Raw genomic sequence first — 21,186 nt, 5'->3', positions numbered from 1 at the left:
GAAATTAATTACATATACGTACGTACAACAAAACCAGTATGTATAAAGATTTATTTATCATTTTGTACAATTCGATATTGCAAAATCTGTAATTTGCATATGACTCAGATGTCGCTAGTAACAGGAGTTATTGTGTACGAATATATTATGTGAATTAAAACATGTATGCATGTACTTAAAGTGAAATATAAAGTAAAATATAGAACTTACTGAAATATTGTAAATACTAGGAGATAAAAATTAAAAAATTATATTTTATATTATAGGATCAAATTTACGAAAAATAAATAACAATTTAAACTATCATAGAGGTTAATTGAACAAATTACAGTAGTATAACCACTGTAATAAAATTAATGTACCTAGAAACTTTAACATCTAGGGACATTAATGGTAATCTATAATCGTAATTCTGCAAATTTCAAATAAATGCTTGATACGTCATAAGTTATTTGGTAATTGTTCTAATTCTAAAGCGATCACATGTCTATACACATGTGAAACGATAAGCGTATAATTAAGAAACGGTTTCGTTGGTAGTCATAACATTTATAAGGACAAACGTGTCCCTTTTAATTACAAAAATGAAACATTACTGGTACAATGATTCATTTTCTTTGACAAGTGAGATCATTAAAAAATAACGAAATGAAACAGGAACAAACAGTTGTTTATTTATTTTATTAACATTAAATCTTTAAACAAGATATTTCCAACGATATATAAATTATTCGCCTATAGGACTGTAGAAGTTAGTTGTTTAATCAATTTCTTTTAAACGTATTATCACATCGTAATATAAGATATAGTTGCAATCGTGTTGAATGAAAAATGGCTGCAAACGTAAAAACAGGTGAGTACTGTGTACGAACCTGCCGATAGTAATAACCATCACTCGAAGAAAATTAACTGATCTGTTTAATTGAAGAAAGTATATGTATATAATAAAATACAAATATAACTTTTTATCCATATGTTTAAAATTATAATTAAATTTCATTACTACGTCATGTTTTTCATTCGTACGTCAAATCCAATGTACACTGCCATTCGTGAAATTTTTAATTATTATCGTGGCGCCTCTGAATTCATATCGCGTCAAAAGATATCTGACACTTGGTAGTGGGCGTATAATCGGAACGCAGAAGCTTCATTGTTGTCAATACGGGTATTGTTTTTCGTAAATTCCCCTGCATGTTCGTGTCTACGTATTTGCATTTGTGTGCATGAATGTATAGAAAAGAATCTATACAATAAGTGTCTGTTCGTGCATTGTATGCTGCAATACTAGATCTCAACGAACTTTTTTTTTGAGGTATTGCTTCATTTCATGGTTTGCTTTCAGAAATGCGAATTCCTACACGTTCTGCCCCTCGTCCACCGATTAATCCAAATTCAACGGCACAAAGAAACATTATTTGGAATAGCACGTAAGTTCGATATTATGTAGTTTAACACAGATTCTTTATACTTTTTGCCATTTTCATAATAAATATTTTCGTTACACAAACGTAAGTATATTATATATGATGTAATCACTGGATTTCATGCAAGACGCATGTTATAAGTTTATGTAGAATTTCAAACATTATCGAATTCATTGCAAAATTTAATTATCTTTTGATATTCATAGAAACAATGTTTTTGGTTCTTCGTTAATGCAACAACCTAATCAGAAGAAAAAGCCACCACCTCGGCCACCACCGCCAAAATTTAATCAAAATTACTCGCAAACACAAAAGGAGAAGTTAAAAAGGCCAGTATGTAGACGTCTATTAAATTAACATTTTACATTTAATAAACATTATCTAATGCTGTTTATATGGTATTTGAATAGGTAAGACCTACAGAACTTTTGACTAATCTTTTCGGAAGAAAGAAAAGCGAACATTCAAGCATAACACAGTTAAATAGTCAAATACACACTACAATATTACAATCGGAAAACACAAATGGACCAATTTGTTTAATAGATTTTAGTCCACCTGGATCTCCAACATTTACAACTCGATCAAGTAGTGACGGTGTTAGCATTGATAGCTTTGGCAGTGATGGAAACTCAAATCCATCTGCATTTACAAGTAGTGGGAACACATCTCAGACAGAAAGTGCCTTTGAAGATGATTTTGATTTTTTTGGAATATCTAATAAAAAAGCATCACAAAATGATCCATGGAAAATGAATTCAATAACAGATCCATTTGGACCATTGGAAATAACTAATCGTAATACATTACAATCTGTAAAACATGTGGGGGATGCAAGCTTTTTTGCTTTTAATACAAATAATCATACAAATAACCAAGCATCTTTCAATCAAACATCTTTGAAAAGTACTCAATCAATGCCAACTATAATTCGCGCGAAACCACCCAAACCCCCAGCTCCAAAAGTTTTACAAACGAAAATACAGCAAAAGATTAATAACATCGAAATTGACTCAAGATGTTCAAACAAAATAGTGCCTTCTGCTAAATCAATGACATTAGATTTATCTAATTCATGGCAAAATGATTCTAAAGATAACCCTTCACCTCCGATGCCCACAATACCACCACCTGCACCACCTCTGGAATATTTAGCAGAAATAAATAACGATCTTCCAGTAAGTAATTATAATTCGTTTCATACTTATTGCTTTATCAAAATAATTAGTATTGTCCTATTTTTAGGTCAGCAATGAAGAACCTTACGGCATTGCTCTATATGATTTTCCATTAATACATGCGGACGATTTGCCTTTCAAGCAAGGTGATATAATATATTTAATTAGAAAAATTAATGAAGATTGGATGGAGGGTAGAGTAGGAAATCAACAAGGAATATTTCCTATTAATTTTATTGATATAAAAATACCATTGCCTGGTGTCCCAGACAATATAGTTACCGCTATCTACCCTTTTAAAGGTGAAACACCAGAAGATTTAGTATTTGATGTAAGTTAGTTCGATGCAAAATTGACGATTATCATTTGCTCGCTTAGACATCATTCTTATATTACATTAAATTCTTATATTAATATACATTATTATAATTAATATGATTAATATAAATTAATATAAATATTCTGTCAATATGCAGAAAAGAATAACGACGATCTATTTTCTCCTGCTATTTATTATCATTAAAAATTAATTATTTTGCTCATCTGTACTTTTTTTATCAAGGTTATTGTACTGCTGAAGTATGAAAAATCCCATTATGTTCGCTGATTACACATTTACTACACTTACATATTTGAATCTTACCGTATAATAGTTATCTTAATTTCATTTTATTTATATATCCGTATATATGTTGTAGGAAGGAGAAAAAATTACAGTTTTATCGAGGATATCACAAGATTGGTTATATGGTGAGTGTAAAGATCGAAAAGGACAATTTCCGGTAAATTACGTAAATAGAATCCCATGTAATCTTCCTTTACACATGGAAAATTAATGTTTCGCATGTTTTCTCATATTATAAATGATTATATATCAGCGATTTCTATATTGCTAATTTTATTCTTACTAATATTTTTGTAATGGTATTTTCATGAAGCTGGGAATGAAAAATTTAGAATTTATTCAGTCATAGATACTAAATGGAGATTAAATTTGTAGAATTTCTATTTACAACAAGACTGAGTTATATGCAAGTATGCATTGCCTTGTGAAAAAGAAAGAAAGAATTTCAAGAACATATTTTTACTAGATTTTTAAATTGGATTTTTGAAAATGAAAGATTTACATTTTGAAACTTTTTACGATCAAAAGAGTAGAGTAAATATTACTTTTCAATTTTTTCAAAAGTAACTAATTTTTACGTCACTAATATTTATAGATATATCTTAAATATTATTTTCCTGAAGAAAATTATTAATACAAATAAAACGTATTTTACCATCGTCAAAGTATTCAGATATCAAGCATTAATATTATTCTTTAATTGTGTAATATATATTTTTATATAGGATGACTCTTCTGCTAATTAAGTTAAAGACAATGCTGCCAATCGTACATCCAATCGTATACAATCGTAATACAATCGTTCGTATTTTATATATATATATATATGTATAAGTACACATGATAGCCTCTTTCCTAAACAGAGGCGGCACCGATTCCTGGTAATGATGTTAACGTTAACGCTCTTCTGGTGTTATATACGTGTAGCATCAATACATATACGTAATCTGTAGTGGCAAATGATAAGATAATATGTATATCTATGAAATGGTCAGCAATATTATCTTTGGCTTAACTAGAGAGATCATCTCGTAAATTAAAATACACTTAATGCAAAAATATGAAAAAATGTATATATGAAACTTTGTAATAATTTCCTATTTAATTTCAATATAATTAACAGAAATTTCAATATAATTACGCACAGAGTTGAAATTGAGATGTTTCAATATCAAATTTCAGCAAATCCTATTTGCCTTTATAATTTAAACTTTATTTAAGTTGTTATTTCTTATGTAATAGAGAAAGTAACATTTCTATTATCAATATTTTTGAATAACATTTCTTTGTAAATTTCTCTAACTGATTATTAAGTGTAGATAAATCCTAGATTTATTAATAAATTTAATAAGTTAATATATTTGTTTAATAAATAATAATTACAAATAAATATTTATACAATATGCAACATAATATGATTAACATGTAAGACGAATAATTATATTTTTTCATATGTACATAAAATATTTAAAACTTACTAGATTTAATGCAGAATTATAATTAAACCTGTAATGTTTCACTATTATTGTTTTAACAATTATTCTGTTTAACGTATCCTATATTATGTTAGAATGATCAAAATTACATATTAATTAGTAAATGTAATAAAAGGGTAACAACAATTTTTCTATTGATAAACATGTGTATGTTAACTTCATACTTAAATATGTTACACATATCAAATTGTATTTTATAATATGTATTTAAAATGTATTTCGATTTATGTTTAGTATATGAATATGCAATATCCATATACTATACATATACTGAGCATATATAGAATCTGAGTATGTCAAGTTTAAATTATTCATTATAGTTAAATATCGTATATATTAATGTAAATATTTAATTACACATTTATTACAATGAAACATATTTGCAAACCAAATTTGTGCATATTTTAATAATTAAAAAGAGAAGATATATTATATATTCTAAAACGTGTGTGCGTATAAATAGATGTTCTTCAGTTATAATATGTAGTAAATTATTTTAAAATTTTTGGAAATTTCGTAGAAGATTTCAATTGCAGTATTAGCAAGCAATAATTTTATCAATTTTATAATTTATGTTGGAGCCAGATATCGGAATTATAAAATGAATTTAAACAAACAGAATTATAATAATTATAGTTTGTTATATCTTCATTTTTATGAACATAATGTAGAAAATTCGGTTGCATTAGTAATCATTTTGGCTCTAGTTCTGAAAGAAATCAGTGATCGGTCGACATGAAATTTGAAAGGGATTGAGGGAGGGAAGGGGATGTAGATCTTATTTAAAAAATTTTAGCTATGGATATTTATTCGTTTCCGAAATATTGATAAAAAAGCTTTCGATGCTATACATATATATAGCAACTGTTTTCGCTGTAGTAATCGTCATCGAATATCGAGTGCTGATTGTCAAGTAGCTGATGACGCAACAGTGATATCGACCTCAGTATGTATACGGTGCCCTACCTAAAATCCGTCCGCTTGTTTTTAGACTAAGTTACGTTTTAATCTCCGTGGTCGTAAAATGTTGGGTTAATATACCGCGCGCGCGTGTGTGTGCATGTGTTTGCGTGTCGTGTGTGTACTACATAACCAGCGATCAACCTTAGTTATCAAATTATATATAAAAATATCCTGTCGCCTTATAGCGGCCGGCTAGTATTTGATTATTTAATTAGTTCAAAAAATAATTAAATAGAATATAAAACATCCTTTGGACAACTGAAGCTACAATAACCTATTGTACGTGGGACACCGTATAAATACTGAAGTGATATCGCTATTGCATCATCGACTATTCGACAATTGAGGATAGGTACCAGAGAACAACTACCAGCGAAGACGGTTGATTAGTAATTAGTAACATCTATATAGACACCATTCAATATATAGTATCGAAAACTTTTATTAATAACTCAAAAATTAATAAATAGTCATAGCTAAAATTTTAAATTTGGGATCCACCCCTCCCCTTCTCTCTCTCTCTCTCTCTCTCTCAAATTTCATATCGATCGTTCATTGTGATCTCTTTTAGAAGAACATCCATCATTTTTATCATGTGTGTAAAATAAATTATTTAATGTGATACATAATATTAATAATATGATATACTTTCTAGAAATATGTAATAGAAAATTCAAGTTTTGTAAATTTCAAGTTTTGAAAATATGTAATAAAATTAGTGAAAATATAAACAAGGAAGAATACTCCTACCAAAAGTGATATAAGTAAAGTGATAAAATTTGACATGAAATATATAACAGTGTACATATTCAATAAAAATATGTAGATATACAAACATTTTTACAATGTTTAATGCTAACAGTCTTTATAAATTTGATTTATATATTCTTTACATTAAGTGTTTGCAATAGTGGTACTATTATTTTGCGCAGAAACACTTCCAGAGGTAGGGTGTTCACCAAGCGTGATAGCTCTTATTAGTAATACGTTCGGAGATTGTGCGGGTTTTAAATGTGTAGGATATTTTGAACACAATATACATTTGTTGATATGTTTAGAAAAGATTGAAAAGATTACAATTTTATATCGTTTTAATGTCTGTATGACTACGTTTCTAAATTTTTCACCTGTCAGACAATATAAAAAGAAATTAATTGCAAAATTCCAATGATATATATGAAAGCATAAACCGCGGCACCATTTTAATAACATTTTTTCTTTTAACCTGAAAAATTAATTAATAATTGTAAGATACAAAATTATCAATTATATTAAACGCATACGCAATAACAAGCAAGCATATATTATACGCATATTCTAAAATCTATACCAGTGTATATATTCCGCTTTTCTTTTCATCTCAGTACTGGGAAATTTAATCAAAATGACATCCCAATAAAGTTCCAAAGTTTCAACTATACCAAGGGGTAATAGTAATACTAAATAAACTGTTGATATTACAAATAATATTCTAAAAATATGATGTACTTTGTTTGTTTTATGTCTGAAATTTTCTAAGAAATAACGTCATGAAATGTATTCGTTTTTCTTTAATTACATAAATCTACTTAAATAATTTACTTACGAGTTAACTGACAGTGAATTTTTTCAGTTTTTTTCATGAGTATAATCAGTAAAATATTTCCAATAAATATGAAAAGTAAAGGTAACCAAGTTGATAATGCAATATAAAAATACATAGCACTACCCCATGGTTTTATTTTCTTTTGGCATGGTATAAATTCAAAAACACTGTCTGTTTCATAGCCTGTAAATTAAGTGAAATACATTTCTGACATAACACATTGTACTGAAATTTGAATTTTTACCTCCTGAATACAATTTCGTTAATGATATTATAAAGCTGACACATATCAAAATAGTAATAGTTATTGTTCCCGAAGAATTGTTATAATGACCATATATTCCAAAAGGAAACATTATAGCAAATACTCGTGTCCATGTGAGAACTACAACTAGCCAAGTAGATGTAAATTGAAAGAATTCCATAGTAATAGAATTCAAACTGCATAGAAATCTACTAGCCTAAAAAATGATAAACTTGAGTTTCTAATTATATGCATAAGATATATGTAATTATCTAATATAATTGCTTACCATGAAAAGATTATTAACAAATATAAAATGTGACTTTGCAATACCTACAGCATAATTAAATACTAATGCTCCATTATCAGATAAGGCAAGTGCCTTTAAATAAAGTGACAAATTTGATTCACAAAGTATAGGTGTACTTAATATTACAAAAGAAATAGTATTTAACATTACACCTATGTGAAAAACAAATTATTTATTACAGTACAGTAAACCATATTAACCTTATATATATATATCATATAAAGTAGCAAATTATCATATAATAATAAAATGGAACACTATTCTCCTTTTTTTTACTCACCGAGCATTATAATAAATGGTGTTATGTAGCCAAGTAAAAAGCGTACAAATTTAACAAATGGTTGTAATGATAACCAGTAAAAACGGATTTCACAAGGCCATACAATTTCTAAATCGGATTGTGAAAAATTGTAGAGAAAATCCAAAGTTGTTATTGGTAATGGGCATGTTAAATTTCCTTTAATGTAAGAACTATATAACAAATATAAATATGTAGATGGAAACATACAATAATCTTTATTTATTAATTATATTTTTAATTAATTACATTTCACAATTTTTATAAAATTCTCACCTGACTTCATCTTTTACTGAAATTTCAGTAGACTCTATTGATTGTAGCAATACATTTAACATTAACATGGATTGCAGATTTATATTGGTAAGTGAAACCATTTGTATACATATACATGTACTTTATGAAGATACAACAAAATTTTATGCTGTAATATTTAAAAATATATATTTTACATATTTTAATGATGAATATATATTACAAAAAATATGTTGTTAAGAATTAATTGTGACAATTTAGTCCGTGAAAGCCTCAAAAAATATGTTTTTACTTAAAATTTATATACCACCTTCTGTCAAACACCTTTTCACTACCATGACTAATAATGATGTCTTACTTCTCATTAAGATCTGCAAAGGCACCTGTCGTCAATTATCATAACATAGAATTATTCTTAGCAAATATCATTTCAATGCAGATAACAGCTTATAAGACATATATATGACTAGAAACAGACCTGCATTTTGTGTACACTTAAATACATCAGTACAGATCTACATATCCAATAATGAGAGTTTGTATAATATATATGTATATATGTATATTTTTTTAACTTTCTAACAAGTTCCTTTTTTAAACTATAGCCACAATGATATGATAAAATGAAAGAAATTAATATTATTATACATATAAGAAAAGGTTTCTTATATGTATGCAGTAAATTAAATATTGTAAAATAATGTATTTGTTATTAAAAAATAATATTTAAAAGAAAATTGCTTTAACAGAGCTAAATATTTGATATACACTAAAGGAATTTTTATTTTTTTTTTATCAACGAATTATTTTTAATAAAGTTCTAAATAATAGTTTATTTTTTAAGTTGTAATTTTGTTTATAAATTTAAGTTACAGGCAATAGTTAAATGTAAAATTAATATAATGAAAAATTTAATACATATTGATATACAAAAGACAGAGTTAGTTAATGAGAATTTTTATTTTAATAATTAGATATATTTGTTGAGTAGTAATTATCATCATTTTATGGAAATATAATTTGCAATATATTTTCTGTGCATAGTGTATACATATAGAATTCAGATAATCCACAACAGAAAGGCACATTAAAATTATGGCAGACTGATAGTCATTTTTGTAAAAACATTGAACACTGTTTTTCTTTTGTTGTAATAGTAATAAATCATATATATTATTCATAACAAACTTTCTAACGTTTCTATGTACTCTATACTTCTTTGAAAGCTTATTTCATTAGGTTCAATAAATAAAATTCTATTTGTTTTCAACAATTTTCTAAAAATTTCTTTATTACATTCTTATGAAACACACTTAATGTACTATGATAAATACAACAAAAATGACATTACATTCCTAGAGACATTACTTTTAATTATTTGTTCTGCCTATCAAAAATATATCCCCTTCGTTTCATAAATTTTGTATCTGCCTAAGAATATTATATAAATTGGCTTCATATCTGATATTCTTCTGTCTTTTTCACATCAATCCTTTCTATCGTCTATGATAATACCAATATGTAAATAAGTTCACCTATATCTCAAGGAATAATTTCTTTTTAACAATAATGTTTATTTCTCCATGTACTAGTAAATTCGTCAAATCCAATGTACTTTTCAAAACAATTTTATTGTTTCTTCATTATGAAATTCTCCTCCTTAAAATTATTAATTATTTATAGCATTTTACCTTTTAAATATATAAGTTTCTTAACATATTTACAATCACATATGTAAATATATGCAATACAATTTATCTACAAAAAAGTACGATTCAAGAAATTAACTATGCATTCCACTTATGTGTGTGTGAAGAAAATAAAAATGCAGTTTTTAATTTCCATTGAGTTATTAAATACAATAACATCAATTAATGAAAAAATAAATCCATATCTCTTTATTTGTAAACAATTTTTCAATGTTTTGTTTATCAAAACAGATTCTAAAATATTTAAGTTCATATACTTACAAACATTAAGAAATACTTGCACTATCCAAATAAAAAAGGGGAAAGAAAGAGTAAAACAAATGAATAAGCATTGATAATTACAAACATATAAATTACTAATGTATAGTGTAAAAGCATGTTGACTGTTACAGTTATCAATTCTGCACAATTCTACATTAATTATATTTTTTAAACACACAAAACATCAAGGATATTTACATTCATGGTTCCATTGCACAGTACATCTCAAATGAAGTATCAACAATTTACATAACTCACATAATTTGGAATGGAATGATATTGTTAACTAATGCAGCTTCTACTGGTTCGTAATATTCGATGAAATAATCTTTATATTAATTTATTAGTAAGTCAAAAATTATTTTCCCAAACTGGTGTTCACATGAATTATTGTACAGATACTAAACTTACTGTTGTAATGTGAAGCATTATCAAGCAATCAATTATGATTGATAATTTTGCAAATTAAGTACATCCCTTAGAAAGATATTTATTGTGTTTATTAAGCTAGAAACTCAGATGTATGCGATTTTTGAGACATATGTAGGATATATCTTTAAATTGAAAACTAGTCTTGTATTCTCAATCACAGCCACTGAATAGAAAGAAAAATACTTCTCATGCTTTCCAAATTTCTAACATATGTCCTATCCATTTTTCTACAATTTTTCTATACTTCATTATATCTATATCCAGAGCTTATTTTTATTTCTTATGTATCAACGAAAATTTTTGCTTATAAAATAGAGTTTCTATATAGAGAAGTGCCTGTACAGAACCATATAATGTGATATACAATATTACAGAACAAAAATATTCATTAAAATTTTAAGTAAACAATGTAATGATTGATAATTGAATGAATTTTAATACTGTACAGTGATTGTATTTTTTATTTTTTCAAAACCAGTCATTCTCTGTAAAACTGGCTATGAATAATAAGAAAATTAATTTTTCCTTTTTTTCTAATGCAAAATAGTTTATCCCACATTATATGTAAAAAGACTTATATTTCGATTGAAGGTAATATCATCATCTCTTGATAGCAACAATATGTTTACCATCTTAAATTATATTAAATTCATGTCAAAAAGTAAAACAGACACATATTTGTATGTATCATATTCTCTAATATCACCTTGGTAAGAAATCAACCTATAGACAAAACAAGTTTTTATATTGTATACATTAATATGTACAAACGAGTATCTGTATTTTGCATTTTTTAATGGTATAAGGGCTATGTGATAGTTATTTCTCACCCTTGAATCACAAATACTTTGTAAACTATTCGTTGTACTATATCAGATTAATTTCTTACCTGAAAGCTTAATATCTAATTGAAATGTAGGTTTTAAAAAATTATTAACAAGGTAACAAAAATTGTTCAAAATAGTTATGTTTTAATGACTAGTAAACTAGATATCAAGCAGTGCTTTTAAAATACGTTTATAATTCCATTTGTAATTTTTTCTGTGCAAACTGATAAATATTTGCTAATATTCTTTTTCACTAAATAACTGAAAATCAAAAGCAGATCGATCTCTTTTTATAAAAGATGAGTACATAAATTGTTGTGATTTTGTACCTGTTAAGATAGATGTTAGGGAGTAAGACTAATATATCATAACTGATCCGCATTTGTATCTCATTATTGTACTGTGCAATCCTACATATAATATTTACAAAAATAAGCATCCCACAAGTGCCTTCTGTAATGACACTTAATTTCTCTTATTTTACAATTAAGCCAGAAGCTGTTGGCTTTTTACATCTTAGAGTTGCACTAATTTATTATGTGCATAAGTCATACGAGTATCCAGATCTTTTCTTTAGTCAGGTTTATATATGGGTATCTTTGGAATAAATTCAATTAAAAGAACCTGAAATATAAAAGGTGAAAACAAATAAGCATGTGTTTATACGTAAACATTGGATTTGTGCTTAAGACTAATTCAGACGATGATGTAACTAAAAGTATAAGCTTGTTTATACTAATAAGCTTTCAACTATTTACATAATCAAAAAAGTGAATTTGTGTGTATATGTGTCCTTCCTTAAGAAATAGATAATATAATAACAGATTTGATCTCTATGAATTTAAATAGAGAAACTAATTGTAATACAAATTAAATAACTAAGATTAAATCTTAAAACAAGAAATATAAAAATATAACAATTTTAATTTATCTTTATGCTTACTTACATATTCCATCATGGATGAAGTGTCACATCTTTGTTTTGCTAATCTCCAATGTAATCCAAGTGTGTGATATAGCCTACTATTCTCCCACTCTAATAATTTATTTAAAGAATGTTGTGTCTATAAATATTAAGATAAAAATTGTTTATATTATTATATATATATTACATACCTTATTTTATATTTCATATATTGGTCAATTTACAGAAAATGGGCCTCAGTATCTATTTTAATAGGATTTGTTTTAATTGTTTTGTTTATATGTATAAACAATGGGAAAAATAAAAAGATTGAGAATTCGGATCCAGATCATTTCCAAAAAAATAAAACCAACCAAAAAAGAAAAATTGAGAAAAAATATTTTAAAAATGTAATAATTCTTACAAATACATATTGCATTTTTAATATAAATTTTTATTAAGGTATATATATATATGTGTGTGTGTGTGGCTTTTCACTCAAATGTTCATTGCAATGGTTCATGTAGGTATATTAGTTTAGACTAGATAAATATTTAGCTAGTGTAAGTTAGCCAACATTGTCTTTATGATAGTAATTTATCCATGATACCATCTTTAAGTGATCTATATAAATTTCTCTCTTTTAGCAACAACACTTCAAGTTTTTTTCTATTTTTCTTCACTTCTGCACATTTTTTATCCTTTTGAAGGTGATCTGAGTCCAACTTCTAATTGTTTATAGACATAAACAAAACATATCCCATAAAACAGTCCCACAAAAATCAATTATAAGGCCTTTCTTCTACAAGCGCACTCATATGTTTTATTACAAAATTTCATCATAGATAGAAACTTACACAGAACAAGTATATTTTTTACGAAGATTAAATATTTACCCTTTTACTCAAACATATAACAGGCCAAAGAGAACATCCTAATGTACAACAACAACAAACGCAACCACAAAATAACCACTTAACATTAACTGGTAATGTTTTTTTCAGTACACTGTTTATTCTCATAATAGTTGCTTTAAATTCTTCTGGAGCAATACGAGACACCAAGCCATTTGGAAATTCTGAATCAAAACGATTACTAAGTCCAAATCTAAAACAAATAATTACAATTTTAGTATATTAATTCACTTATAAGTAATTTACACAAGTTATACAACACAAAAAATTCTGCTTGAGCTTTTTGTTATAAAAATGAGATTGCAGAAAAATCACAAAAAACAAATTTTATTGAATTTTATGTTCTGCAATCATGTCTTACATTATATATTTTTAATTGTATTATTTTTAATACAAAAGTAGGATTGTCGTAAATACAGGTAAAATCACACTCAGTATAAAAATAGTTCACAGCTTTGATTTCTTTGTTCTTGAAATTAAATACTGAATTTATGTATGTAAAAAATATAAAGGATAACAGAAATTTGCTTACACAGTCATATTGCCAGCTCCGCGAATAACTATAGGATCTGGCACCATTTTCACGTACTGTTCCTCCAAATTTTGTTCATTTTCTTCTTCTTCTTCATAAATTGCATCGAAATCTGCCATTGTGCAATATTCAATGGTTCCCGCTCTATGAGCAACACGACTATATCGTCAAGACAGAACGATGTCTATTCTATTGAAATGCAGCTCTTCTTCATTTATATTTAACACGGAATTGCAACGCATACACGTTGACTTTAAGTGTTCTGCGTAAACATTTTCATGGTTAAGAGTAATAGGCCAAGCAGCAAGCTTTCAGTTGAAAGTTATTTACAACAACATTCACAACACAAGACAACGCGCACTGCAGATACCCACAGCAGCCACAGCTCATCAATTTTTCATTCAATGCGATTTCAGGTTTGCCAACATTATAATCTAGAAATGAATTAATATCGCAGGCTTCTATTAGTAGATTAGGTAAACGACATTCATATACTGAAGCCTAGGGAAAACCTTCCGAAAATTGAGTCGTGTCTAGTTAAAGAAAAAATCAACATGGAAGGTCAACAAAGTCCGCATTCTTGCGAGATAGATAGAGATGAGTAGAGTACCTCTATCTCTGTCTAAAACACTCATAGCATATCACGCATGCACATAGGAAAACCTCGCATGTTGATTTTTCACTAGTCACGACTCAATTTTGTGACAGTTTCCCCTAGCGAGTGTTGAGACTTGCTTATTTGATTGTGATTCTATGCAAGGAGATAGAAATCTGCTATTAATCATATTCAATCAATTCGATTCATCCAAAGTACTCAATAGAAGATATTCGTTTTTAAATTCTTTCTTTTCATTATTTTAAATTCTTCTTTTAAACGTTTCGAAATTTTATTTGGTATCATTTTTAGATGCAGTAGTTCTTAAAGTAATTCCAAATCAATATTGTATCAAATCAAAACCTGTCTAATACTTCACAAAGGATCGATACCAGTTTGAATTTCATGAAGCTATCGAATATCGATAACCGTTTGATATCGTATGAAGGTATCAATATTCGTTTGATACTTTACAAATATTGGGTTGGCACTCGTTTGATACCTTAATAGCAATATACAGATCTGTTTATATGACCGTGAACTGAACTCGTTGGACAATTTATAATACGTATCTAATAGATGGTATTGCAGGAATATTGCATGCACTATTAAAATTTGAATATAATGTTGTTTTATAAACCTCATTCTTTACATATAATTTTTTTTACCTTTAACATTACTTTTTTAATATTGTCACTCAATAGAAGAATTTTGGAGAATATTAATATAAAATTGAAAATAATCAAGTACTAGGCTTGTTAAAAATATAATAAATTTATTGCGCATTATGACAATATTGTATTAATATAAAACTTAATCAATATTTATCACACACATATCTATTTTATTCAAAGCAAAATGTTGTTTAATTGTTAATTACATAATCTTCTCAATTCATATTCAATTCTTATTTTATATAATTTTTTATAATCTCGTAATTATAAATATTATAATTTTTTTTAGTTTTATATAAATATGTTTATCCTTGCTCTATAATAAGATCTGTCATGTCATATGAAGAATTTATTTTTAACGTTTTTTCATTTGCTAAATGCAATAAAGACACAAACGAAATTGGAAAGCTTAAAGCTTCAATATTAGTTTTAGTTAATATACCTGGCAATACTTTATAAATATCACTAAAATATTTACTACTATTCATTTTGTTACCTCTATCTTGTTGCATTGTTTTTCTACTCTCTGTTTCTTGTACATCCTTTTCTGTATTATCTTTTAAACATTTCCAAATAGAATATTTTAATTGTCTCATGTCAACTTTTTTGGGACGTACACAATAAGCAATAGACAACTTATTTGTGAGTTTTGGTATAGCAACTAGATTGTCTCCAGTAAAAGGCATTTGTATTCCAAATATACCCTCATTTTCATATTGTATATCATTATCAACTGCATCATTTTCTTCATTTTGTTCATATTCCTCATTGTGATTGTTAGAACAATGGCTTGATATATCATTTGCATTTATATAATTATAATTTTCTATGTTATCAGATAAAGTAGTAACATTTATATTATTTGCATTTCTTGAATTTTTAAGTGTTGTTGTATGAAGATATAATTTACTAGCTTGTATAATATCATAATGTTTATCTGGAGGTAATGTTAATATTTCTTCATTCCATTCTATTTTAACAGTTCTAGTATGCAGTTTAGTTAACTGACTTGGTAAAAATTTAATATTCATGTTTTCAATCGTTTTATCATCATAACACAACTCCATTTCCTTATTTTTCTTCTTTGCTTGTGCTTGACGACATAGTTGATTCTCAAAATTATTACTAAATAAAGTTTTTTTAAAATTAGTTGCTTTCCAGTGAGATGGGCCAGCCCAATGTATATTTAAGCTCTTTTGAATAAAGGAATATTCTGAAACTTTTGATGATACCGTATTAGTTAAAACTTTACAAAAATCCACAATATTTTCTACCTGATTAGGTATAATAGCACATCTATCTACATTTTCTTCTTCTGTCACTTCAATATCAAAATAATTCATACCAGTAGATACATGTTCATTGTCATGTACTGAGTTTTCATCAAGATCAAATTGAAATTTGCTCCCATTATTTTCTTCTGGAATTACCTCATTTGGTTCATCTATCGTCCAACTAAGAAAATCAAAATAGAATAAAGGAGCACCAATTTGCATGTTTGAAAAATCTCTTATTTCTGGAATATCACACCCTGTATATTTATGTTGCAAGTCTTTGCTATTTACTGTATCTATTAAAATATCATTATAAGGATGTAGATAAAATTTGGAATTTGCATGGTTTGGCAACATCACTTGATACAACATATCTGTGGTTTGTAAATCTGCTTCCATAGTTATTAAAGAAGGTTTCTCAGTTTCAACATTCATTTTTAAAGCTTCAACAGTGGCAAATATTGTTTGTTTATTTTTTTTCTTCTTTCTTTTTTCTTGCTTTCGTTTATCTTGGCTGTTCTCTGTTGCTTCTTGACAATCCATTTCTTCCATATTATTTTGGTTTTTACTGTCTTTGTCTTGTTTTTCCAGTCCACCAATCATTTTGAGTATATCCATATGTACACCATCAACACGATATCCATAGATTTTAGTACTTACATCCAAAGATGTACTAGCTACTTGCAAATTAGACATGTTGGCATCTTTTTTCTTAATCATATATGTCATAAAATCAATCATTTCTAAGCTAAATGCATTTTTGGAGTTAATTTTATTCTCTGTACCAAGTTTTATACATTGTGATATGCGTTCTGCCATTTGAGAAGCTGGCATATTCACTAGAAAACCAAGTCCCAAAGAACGTCTTTTATCATTTAAACTTGTAGAAATTGATGATGCAGTATCAGTAATTTCTCGGCGACGAGCCAAACGTTCTGCTTCATCATCATTTTCTGATAAAGCAAAACTGTTTATTTTTTGAGGAATTACAGACTTCCGTCGCAATGGAGAAGAAGAAGATGGAGAGGAATGTATAATAGAATCCATTAATATATTTATACCCTTACAAGCTGTCATCTTGCCGCTTGGAATTTTATGAATATTAAGCTGAACTTCTTTATCCATATTCCTACAATAAATATAGAAAAATGTATATAAAATAACTCTTTTTAATATTTATATATTTTTTATATGAATTGTGATGTTTTATTTAAATATATAAATTTGAAATGATTTATAAAAATGGATTGAATTATGTAAGTAAATGAATCAAAATTATATATAATTATCAATTTTCCAAATTTTTAAAAATGCATAAATATTCCTTAAATATTCAAATGATTTATAAGATCATATAATAAAAAGAACATGATTGTTCGTATATTACCTGTGACATTCTACAATGATTATAAAAATAGAAATATGTATATTGTCAATAACATTTTTCCTTCATAATTATACATTGAATAATAATGAAATTTAGACATGTTTAAATAAACATGTATTTTGAAAATTATAAACTAAACAGCTTGATAAAGACCATCACACAAATTAATAACGTTTTATTTTATTCTTTTTTCTATATAATGTTCAATTACGTTTGAAAAACTTAATTAGTAATACAATTACGTTCAACATATGTATAACATCAACGCTCTACTTTCTTCAAATTGATGCTAATAGTTACATGAAATGAGGTCATACTTCATAATATATCTGAAAAACACAATATTTCTATGTGTATCATTCAAATACAATATACGTATACAAAATACAATATATCACAAAAATACATTGAGCTGTTATTTCCCGAAAATTCTAAAAAAATTGGCGCGAAATAACTACAAAAATTGCGATCATAAAACCACGGATATCAAATTCAAGAGATTTTATCATGAAGTAATTGTTTGTAGAGTGCCGAATAACCGAATATATTTCCTATGTAGAGACATCTTTCGTTGAAAAACCGCTTCAGGAATCAACATCAATACCCTTTTTAATGCTTTTGAGCACACATCAATAACTTCTGATAATTTCGTGAAAACTAATAATTTAATCGAGACTCGAGACAAATACCGTTCAGAGTATATGTTAATGAAAACGTCGAAGAACACACGTGAACATATATAAGAAACATTGTGCAAATTGTCATTATCGAACAGTTGTTTTCATTTCTATCGTAAAAAAACCTGGACAACTATGCAATTATAATAATTTAAACAATAAACTTGTAAATTAGAATACCATGGAGGTTCCATCATCAAAATCCATGCTGTTTGCTTGTCAGTGGTCAGTAACAGTTATTAAATCATAAAATGGTAAGTTGAAATGAATTTTATAATCAATAAATATGTTTACTAGCTTTGTGTCATTGTGTGATATCAATATGAATACCATCATATACACTCAATCTATATTTGTTTTAAGTCGTCATACACTATATCTTTTTTAAATAAATTTCATAATAAAATAAGAAATAACTTGTAATTATACAAAATTAGGAATTTATTTCTAAAATCAGGTTAGAATTTAAAGAAATTTCGTCAGAGCTTATTTATATGTTACAAATTATGTTATGTATATGTATATGTTAATTACAAAACATTTGTTTACAAATTTCTATTATTACTATCACTTCTTTATGATTATATATTATATATTATAATTATTATAGGGTACAAATATATCACAATTGGAGAAAGATATTGGCTCTGATCAATTTCCTCCTAATGAACATTATTTTGGTCTAGTTAATGTAAGTATAATAAATTATAGAAATATTTAAAAATTATAAAATTGTTTTTTATTCTCTGTATTAAAATTATTAATACTAATATTTATATTATTATAGTTTGGAAATACCTGTTATAGTAATTCTGTGCTACAAGCTTTATATTTTTGTCGACCATTTAGAGAAAAAGTTCTAGAATACAAAGCTAGAAATAAGAGAACCAAGGAAACATTATTAACATGTTTAGCAGATTTGTTCTACAGTATTGCAACTCAAAAAAAGAAAGTTGGATCTATTGCTCCAAAAAAATTTATTGCCAGATTGAGAAAAGAGAAAGGTTAATATGAATACATATTTCTAATATAAAAATTGATTTTATAATTATAGTGATATATTCTATAAAATATTTAAGTATTTAAATTGTTTATGCATGCTACTTATAATGTATGTATATAATTTTTTACAGAGGAATTTGATAATTATATGCAACAGGATGCACATGAATTTTTAAATTTTTTGATAAATCACATAAATGAAATTATTTTAGGTATGCAAATTTCTTTGCATATGTACATGCATATGTACATGTATATAATAGCAGATCCTTACAATATTAATTTTATGTGTCTGATATTCCAGCAGAGAGAAGTCAAAGCAAACCAACAGGAGGAAAATGTGGTGCAGGTGATGCTGGTTCACCACCAGAGCCTACATGGGTTCATGAAATATTTCAAGGAATTTTGACATCAGAAACACGCTGCCTTAATTGTGAGACTGTATCTAGCAAAGATGAGGATTTCTTTGATTTACAAGTTGATGTAGACCAAAATACTTCAATCACACACTGCCTCAGATGTTTTTCAAATACTGAGACGCTTTGTAGCGACAACAAATTCAAATGTGATCACTGTAGTAGTTATCAAGAAGCTCAGGTATTTGTAAAAAAGTTTTACGATTAATAAAATTTAGGAAGGAATTTAACAATACTCCTTTATTCCAGAAACGGATGAGGGTTAAAAAATTACCAATGATACTAGCATTGCATCTAAAGAGATTTAAATATGTGGAGCAATATAATCGTCACATAAAAGTTTCTCACAGGGTAGTTTTTCCTCTAGAGCTCCGACTCTTTAATACGGTAAATAGTTTGCAATTGTTATATATTTGATTGTTTATTTTAACCTTCCAACATTCGAATCTATATTTTTATACATATAATAATTTATAGAGTGATGATGCAGTGAATCCGGATCGATTATATGATTTGGTCGCAGTTGTGATACATTGTGGTAGTGGGCCTAACCGAGGACACTATATTTCAATAGTAAAAAGCCATGGGTTTTGGTTACTTTTTGATGATGATATGGTTGATGTAAGTCTTATAATTTACATTATAAGTATTTATATTATGTAAGAATTATTTATCTTTATATAACTATTTATATTACTAAATTTTCATTTTAGAAGATTGATGCATCTACAATAGAAGACTTTTATGGACTTACATCAGATATTCAGAAAAGTTCTGAAACTGGCTATATCCTATTCTATCAATCAATAGATTGTAATTAGAACTTACTACAAATATATAGTGATTAAATTAAACAAATTCTATACGATAATTTCGTATTTTATTGAAGTACAGTGTATAAAATTAAAAATATTATATGTTAGATTATTTATAAAGTAAAATATGTATAGAATCAATTATATCTTGTTTGTAAAATATATAAAAAATGATTAGCTTCTTGGGCTACCATAATAATTAATGTAACACTCTAAGAAAATTGTTTTCTTTCTAGATACAAGAAGAATTATGTATTTTAATTCTGATGCAAAAAATACTAGTCCATAAAATATTTTGTTTCAGTTAAAGATAACGATAAATTCTATATGTATGTAAAAATATATTAATGAAAATAAAATCATTGTTAACAAAAATTGCATTCTAT

General features: G+C 26.8%; 5 protein-coding genes and 1 long non-coding RNA gene across 12 annotated transcripts; 3 read left to right on the top strand and 3 right to left on the bottom strand.

The window, feature by feature from the left end:
• The first annotated feature begins 408 nt into the window (after positions 1-408).
• LOC126919503 (sorbin and SH3 domain-containing protein 1 homolog) lies at positions 409-5,118 on the top strand. Of its 3 annotated transcripts, none has more exons than XM_050728830.1 (6): positions 409-853; positions 1,346-1,430; positions 1,634-1,760; positions 1,838-2,605; positions 2,673-2,936; positions 3,304-5,118. In XM_050728830.1, exons 1-6 carry the CDS (start codon positions 832-834, stop codon positions 3,439-3,441), a joined length of 1,404 nt encoding a protein of 467 aa, XP_050584787.1. In that variant the 5' UTR covers positions 409-831; the 3' UTR covers positions 3,442-5,118. The 3 variants fall into 3 exon arrangements, with proteins under 3 accessions (XP_050584787.1, XP_050584788.1, XP_050584789.1); XM_050728831.1 differs by lacking the exon at positions 409-853 and adding an exon at positions 885-1,168; XM_050728832.1 differs by lacking the exon at positions 409-853 and adding an exon at positions 1,223-1,274.
• Positions 5,119-6,521: 1,403 nt separating this feature from the next.
• Positions 6,522-8,948, bottom strand: LOC126919504 (FMRFamide peptide receptor frpr-18-like). The gene is made up of 7 exons (XM_050728833.1): positions 8,403-8,948; positions 8,109-8,299; positions 7,808-7,980; positions 7,519-7,735; positions 7,275-7,457; positions 7,020-7,203; positions 6,522-6,914 (listed from the first exon to the last, which is right to left on the bottom strand). The coding sequence occupies exons 1-7, from the start codon at positions 8,501-8,503 to the stop codon at positions 6,584-6,586; spliced, it is 1,380 nt and encodes a 459-aa protein (XP_050584790.1). The 5' UTR covers positions 8,504-8,948; the 3' UTR covers positions 6,522-6,583.
• A 2,786-nt stretch (positions 8,949-11,734) lies between these two features.
• Positions 11,735-14,343, bottom strand: LOC126919512 (cysteine-rich hydrophobic domain-containing protein 2). Its single transcript, XM_050728848.1, has 4 exons — positions 13,961-14,343; positions 13,411-13,621; positions 12,558-12,674; positions 11,735-12,234 (listed from the first exon to the last, which is right to left on the bottom strand). Exons 1-4 carry the CDS (start codon positions 14,077-14,079, stop codon positions 12,184-12,186), a joined length of 498 nt encoding a protein of 165 aa, XP_050584805.1. The 5' UTR covers positions 14,080-14,343; the 3' UTR covers positions 11,735-12,183.
• Positions 14,344-14,555: 212 nt separating this feature from the next.
• LOC126919518 (uncharacterized) lies at positions 14,556-15,199 on the top strand. Its single transcript, XR_007711683.1, has 2 exons — positions 14,556-14,770; positions 14,868-15,199. It is a non-coding gene; the product is annotated as an uncharacterized LOC126919518 (long non-coding RNA).
• Positions 15,200-15,305: 106 nt separating this feature from the next.
• Positions 15,306-18,439, bottom strand: LOC126919497 (condensin complex subunit 2-like). Of its 4 annotated transcripts, none has more exons than XM_050728812.1 (3): positions 18,297-18,439; positions 17,891-18,219; positions 15,306-17,632 (listed from the first exon to the last, which is right to left on the bottom strand). In XM_050728812.1, the coding sequence occupies exon 3, from the start codon at positions 17,626-17,628 to the stop codon at positions 15,535-15,537; it is 2,094 nt and encodes a 697-aa protein (XP_050584769.1). In that variant the 5' UTR covers positions 17,629-17,632; positions 17,891-18,219; positions 18,297-18,439; the 3' UTR covers positions 15,306-15,534. The 4 variants fall into 4 exon arrangements, with proteins under 4 accessions (XP_050584769.1, XP_050584772.1, XP_050584770.1 ...); XM_050728815.1 differs by having other exon boundaries at positions 18,102-18,219; XM_050728813.1 differs by having other exon boundaries at positions 18,133-18,219.
• Positions 18,440-18,513: 74 nt separating this feature from the next.
• Positions 18,514-21,175, top strand: LOC126919505 (ubiquitin carboxyl-terminal hydrolase 46). Of its 2 annotated transcripts, XM_050728834.1 has the most exons (8): positions 18,519-18,821; positions 19,178-19,258; positions 19,355-19,571; positions 19,701-19,781; positions 19,874-20,166; positions 20,235-20,372; positions 20,463-20,606; positions 20,699-21,175. In XM_050728834.1, exons 1-8 carry the CDS (start codon positions 18,819-18,821, stop codon positions 20,804-20,806), a joined length of 1,065 nt encoding a protein of 354 aa, XP_050584791.1. In that variant the 5' UTR covers positions 18,519-18,818; the 3' UTR covers positions 20,807-21,175. The 2 variants fall into 2 exon arrangements, with proteins under 2 accessions (XP_050584792.1, XP_050584791.1); XM_050728835.1 differs by lacking the exon at positions 19,701-19,781 and having other exon boundaries at positions 18,514-18,821.
• The last annotated feature ends 11 nt before the right edge of the window (positions 21,176-21,186 follow it).

This window comes from Bombus affinis, chromosome 8, assembly GCF_024516045.1.
Source record: "Bombus affinis isolate iyBomAffi1 chromosome 8, iyBomAffi1.2, whole genome shotgun sequence".
Lineage (NCBI taxonomy): Eukaryota > Metazoa > Arthropoda > Insecta > Hymenoptera > Apidae > Bombus > Bombus affinis.
The sequence above is the reverse complement of the archived record's forward strand: the minus strand, read 5'-3'. Positions and strand labels throughout refer to the sequence as shown.

What these genes read in the sequence shown, in the direction of transcription:
- LOC126919504 (XM_050728833.1), bottom strand. Translation starts at nt 8,503, where the DNA reads ATGGTTTCACTTACCAATATAAATCTGCAATCCATGTTAATGTTAAAT. An exon ending in TCAGTAAAAGATGAAGTCAG is followed by an intron (nt 8,300 to 8,402) that starts GTGAGAATTTTA and finishes TTTGTTATATAG; the next exon opens with TTCTTACATTAAAGGAAATT. An exon ending in TTGTTAATAATCTTTTCATG is followed by an intron (nt 7,736 to 7,807) that starts GTAAGCAATTAT and finishes ATCATTTTTTAG; the next exon opens with GCTAGTAGATTTCTATGCAG.
- LOC126919503 (XM_050728830.1), top strand. Translation starts at nt 832, where the DNA reads ATGGCTGCAAACGTAAAAACAG. An exon ending in AACATTATTTGGAATAGCAC is followed by an intron (nt 1,431 to 1,633) that starts GTAAGTTCGATA and finishes TGATATTCATAG; the next exon opens with AAACAATGTTTTTGGTTCTT. An exon ending in AAATAAATAACGATCTTCCA is followed by an intron (nt 2,606 to 2,672) that starts GTAAGTAATTAT and finishes TCCTATTTTTAG; the next exon opens with GTCAGCAATGAAGAACCTTA.
- LOC126919512 (XM_050728848.1), bottom strand. Translation starts at nt 14,079, where the DNA reads ATGGCAGATTTCGATGCAATTTATGAAGAAGAAGAAGAAAATGAACAA. An exon ending in GGAGCTGGCAATATGACTGT is followed by an intron (nt 13,622 to 13,960) that starts GTAAGCAAATTT and finishes TATTTGTTTTAG; the next exon opens with ATTTGGACTTAGTAATCGTT. An exon ending in TTATATGTTTGAGTAAAAGG is followed by an intron (nt 12,675 to 13,410) that starts GTAAATATTTAA and finishes TAATATTTATAG; the next exon opens with ACACAACATTCTTTAAATAA.
- LOC126919505 (XM_050728834.1), top strand. An exon ending in ATTATTTTGGTCTAGTTAAT is followed by an intron (nt 19,259 to 19,354) that starts GTAAGTATAATA and finishes ATATTATTATAG; the next exon opens with TTTGGAAATACCTGTTATAG. An exon ending in TTGATGATGATATGGTTGAT is followed by an intron (nt 20,607 to 20,698) that starts GTAAGTCTTATA and finishes TTTTCATTTTAG; the next exon opens with AAGATTGATGCATCTACAAT.
- LOC126919497 (XM_050728812.1), bottom strand. Translation starts at nt 17,628, where the DNA reads ATGGATAAAGAAGTTCAGCTTAATATTCATAAAATTCCAAGCGGCAAG.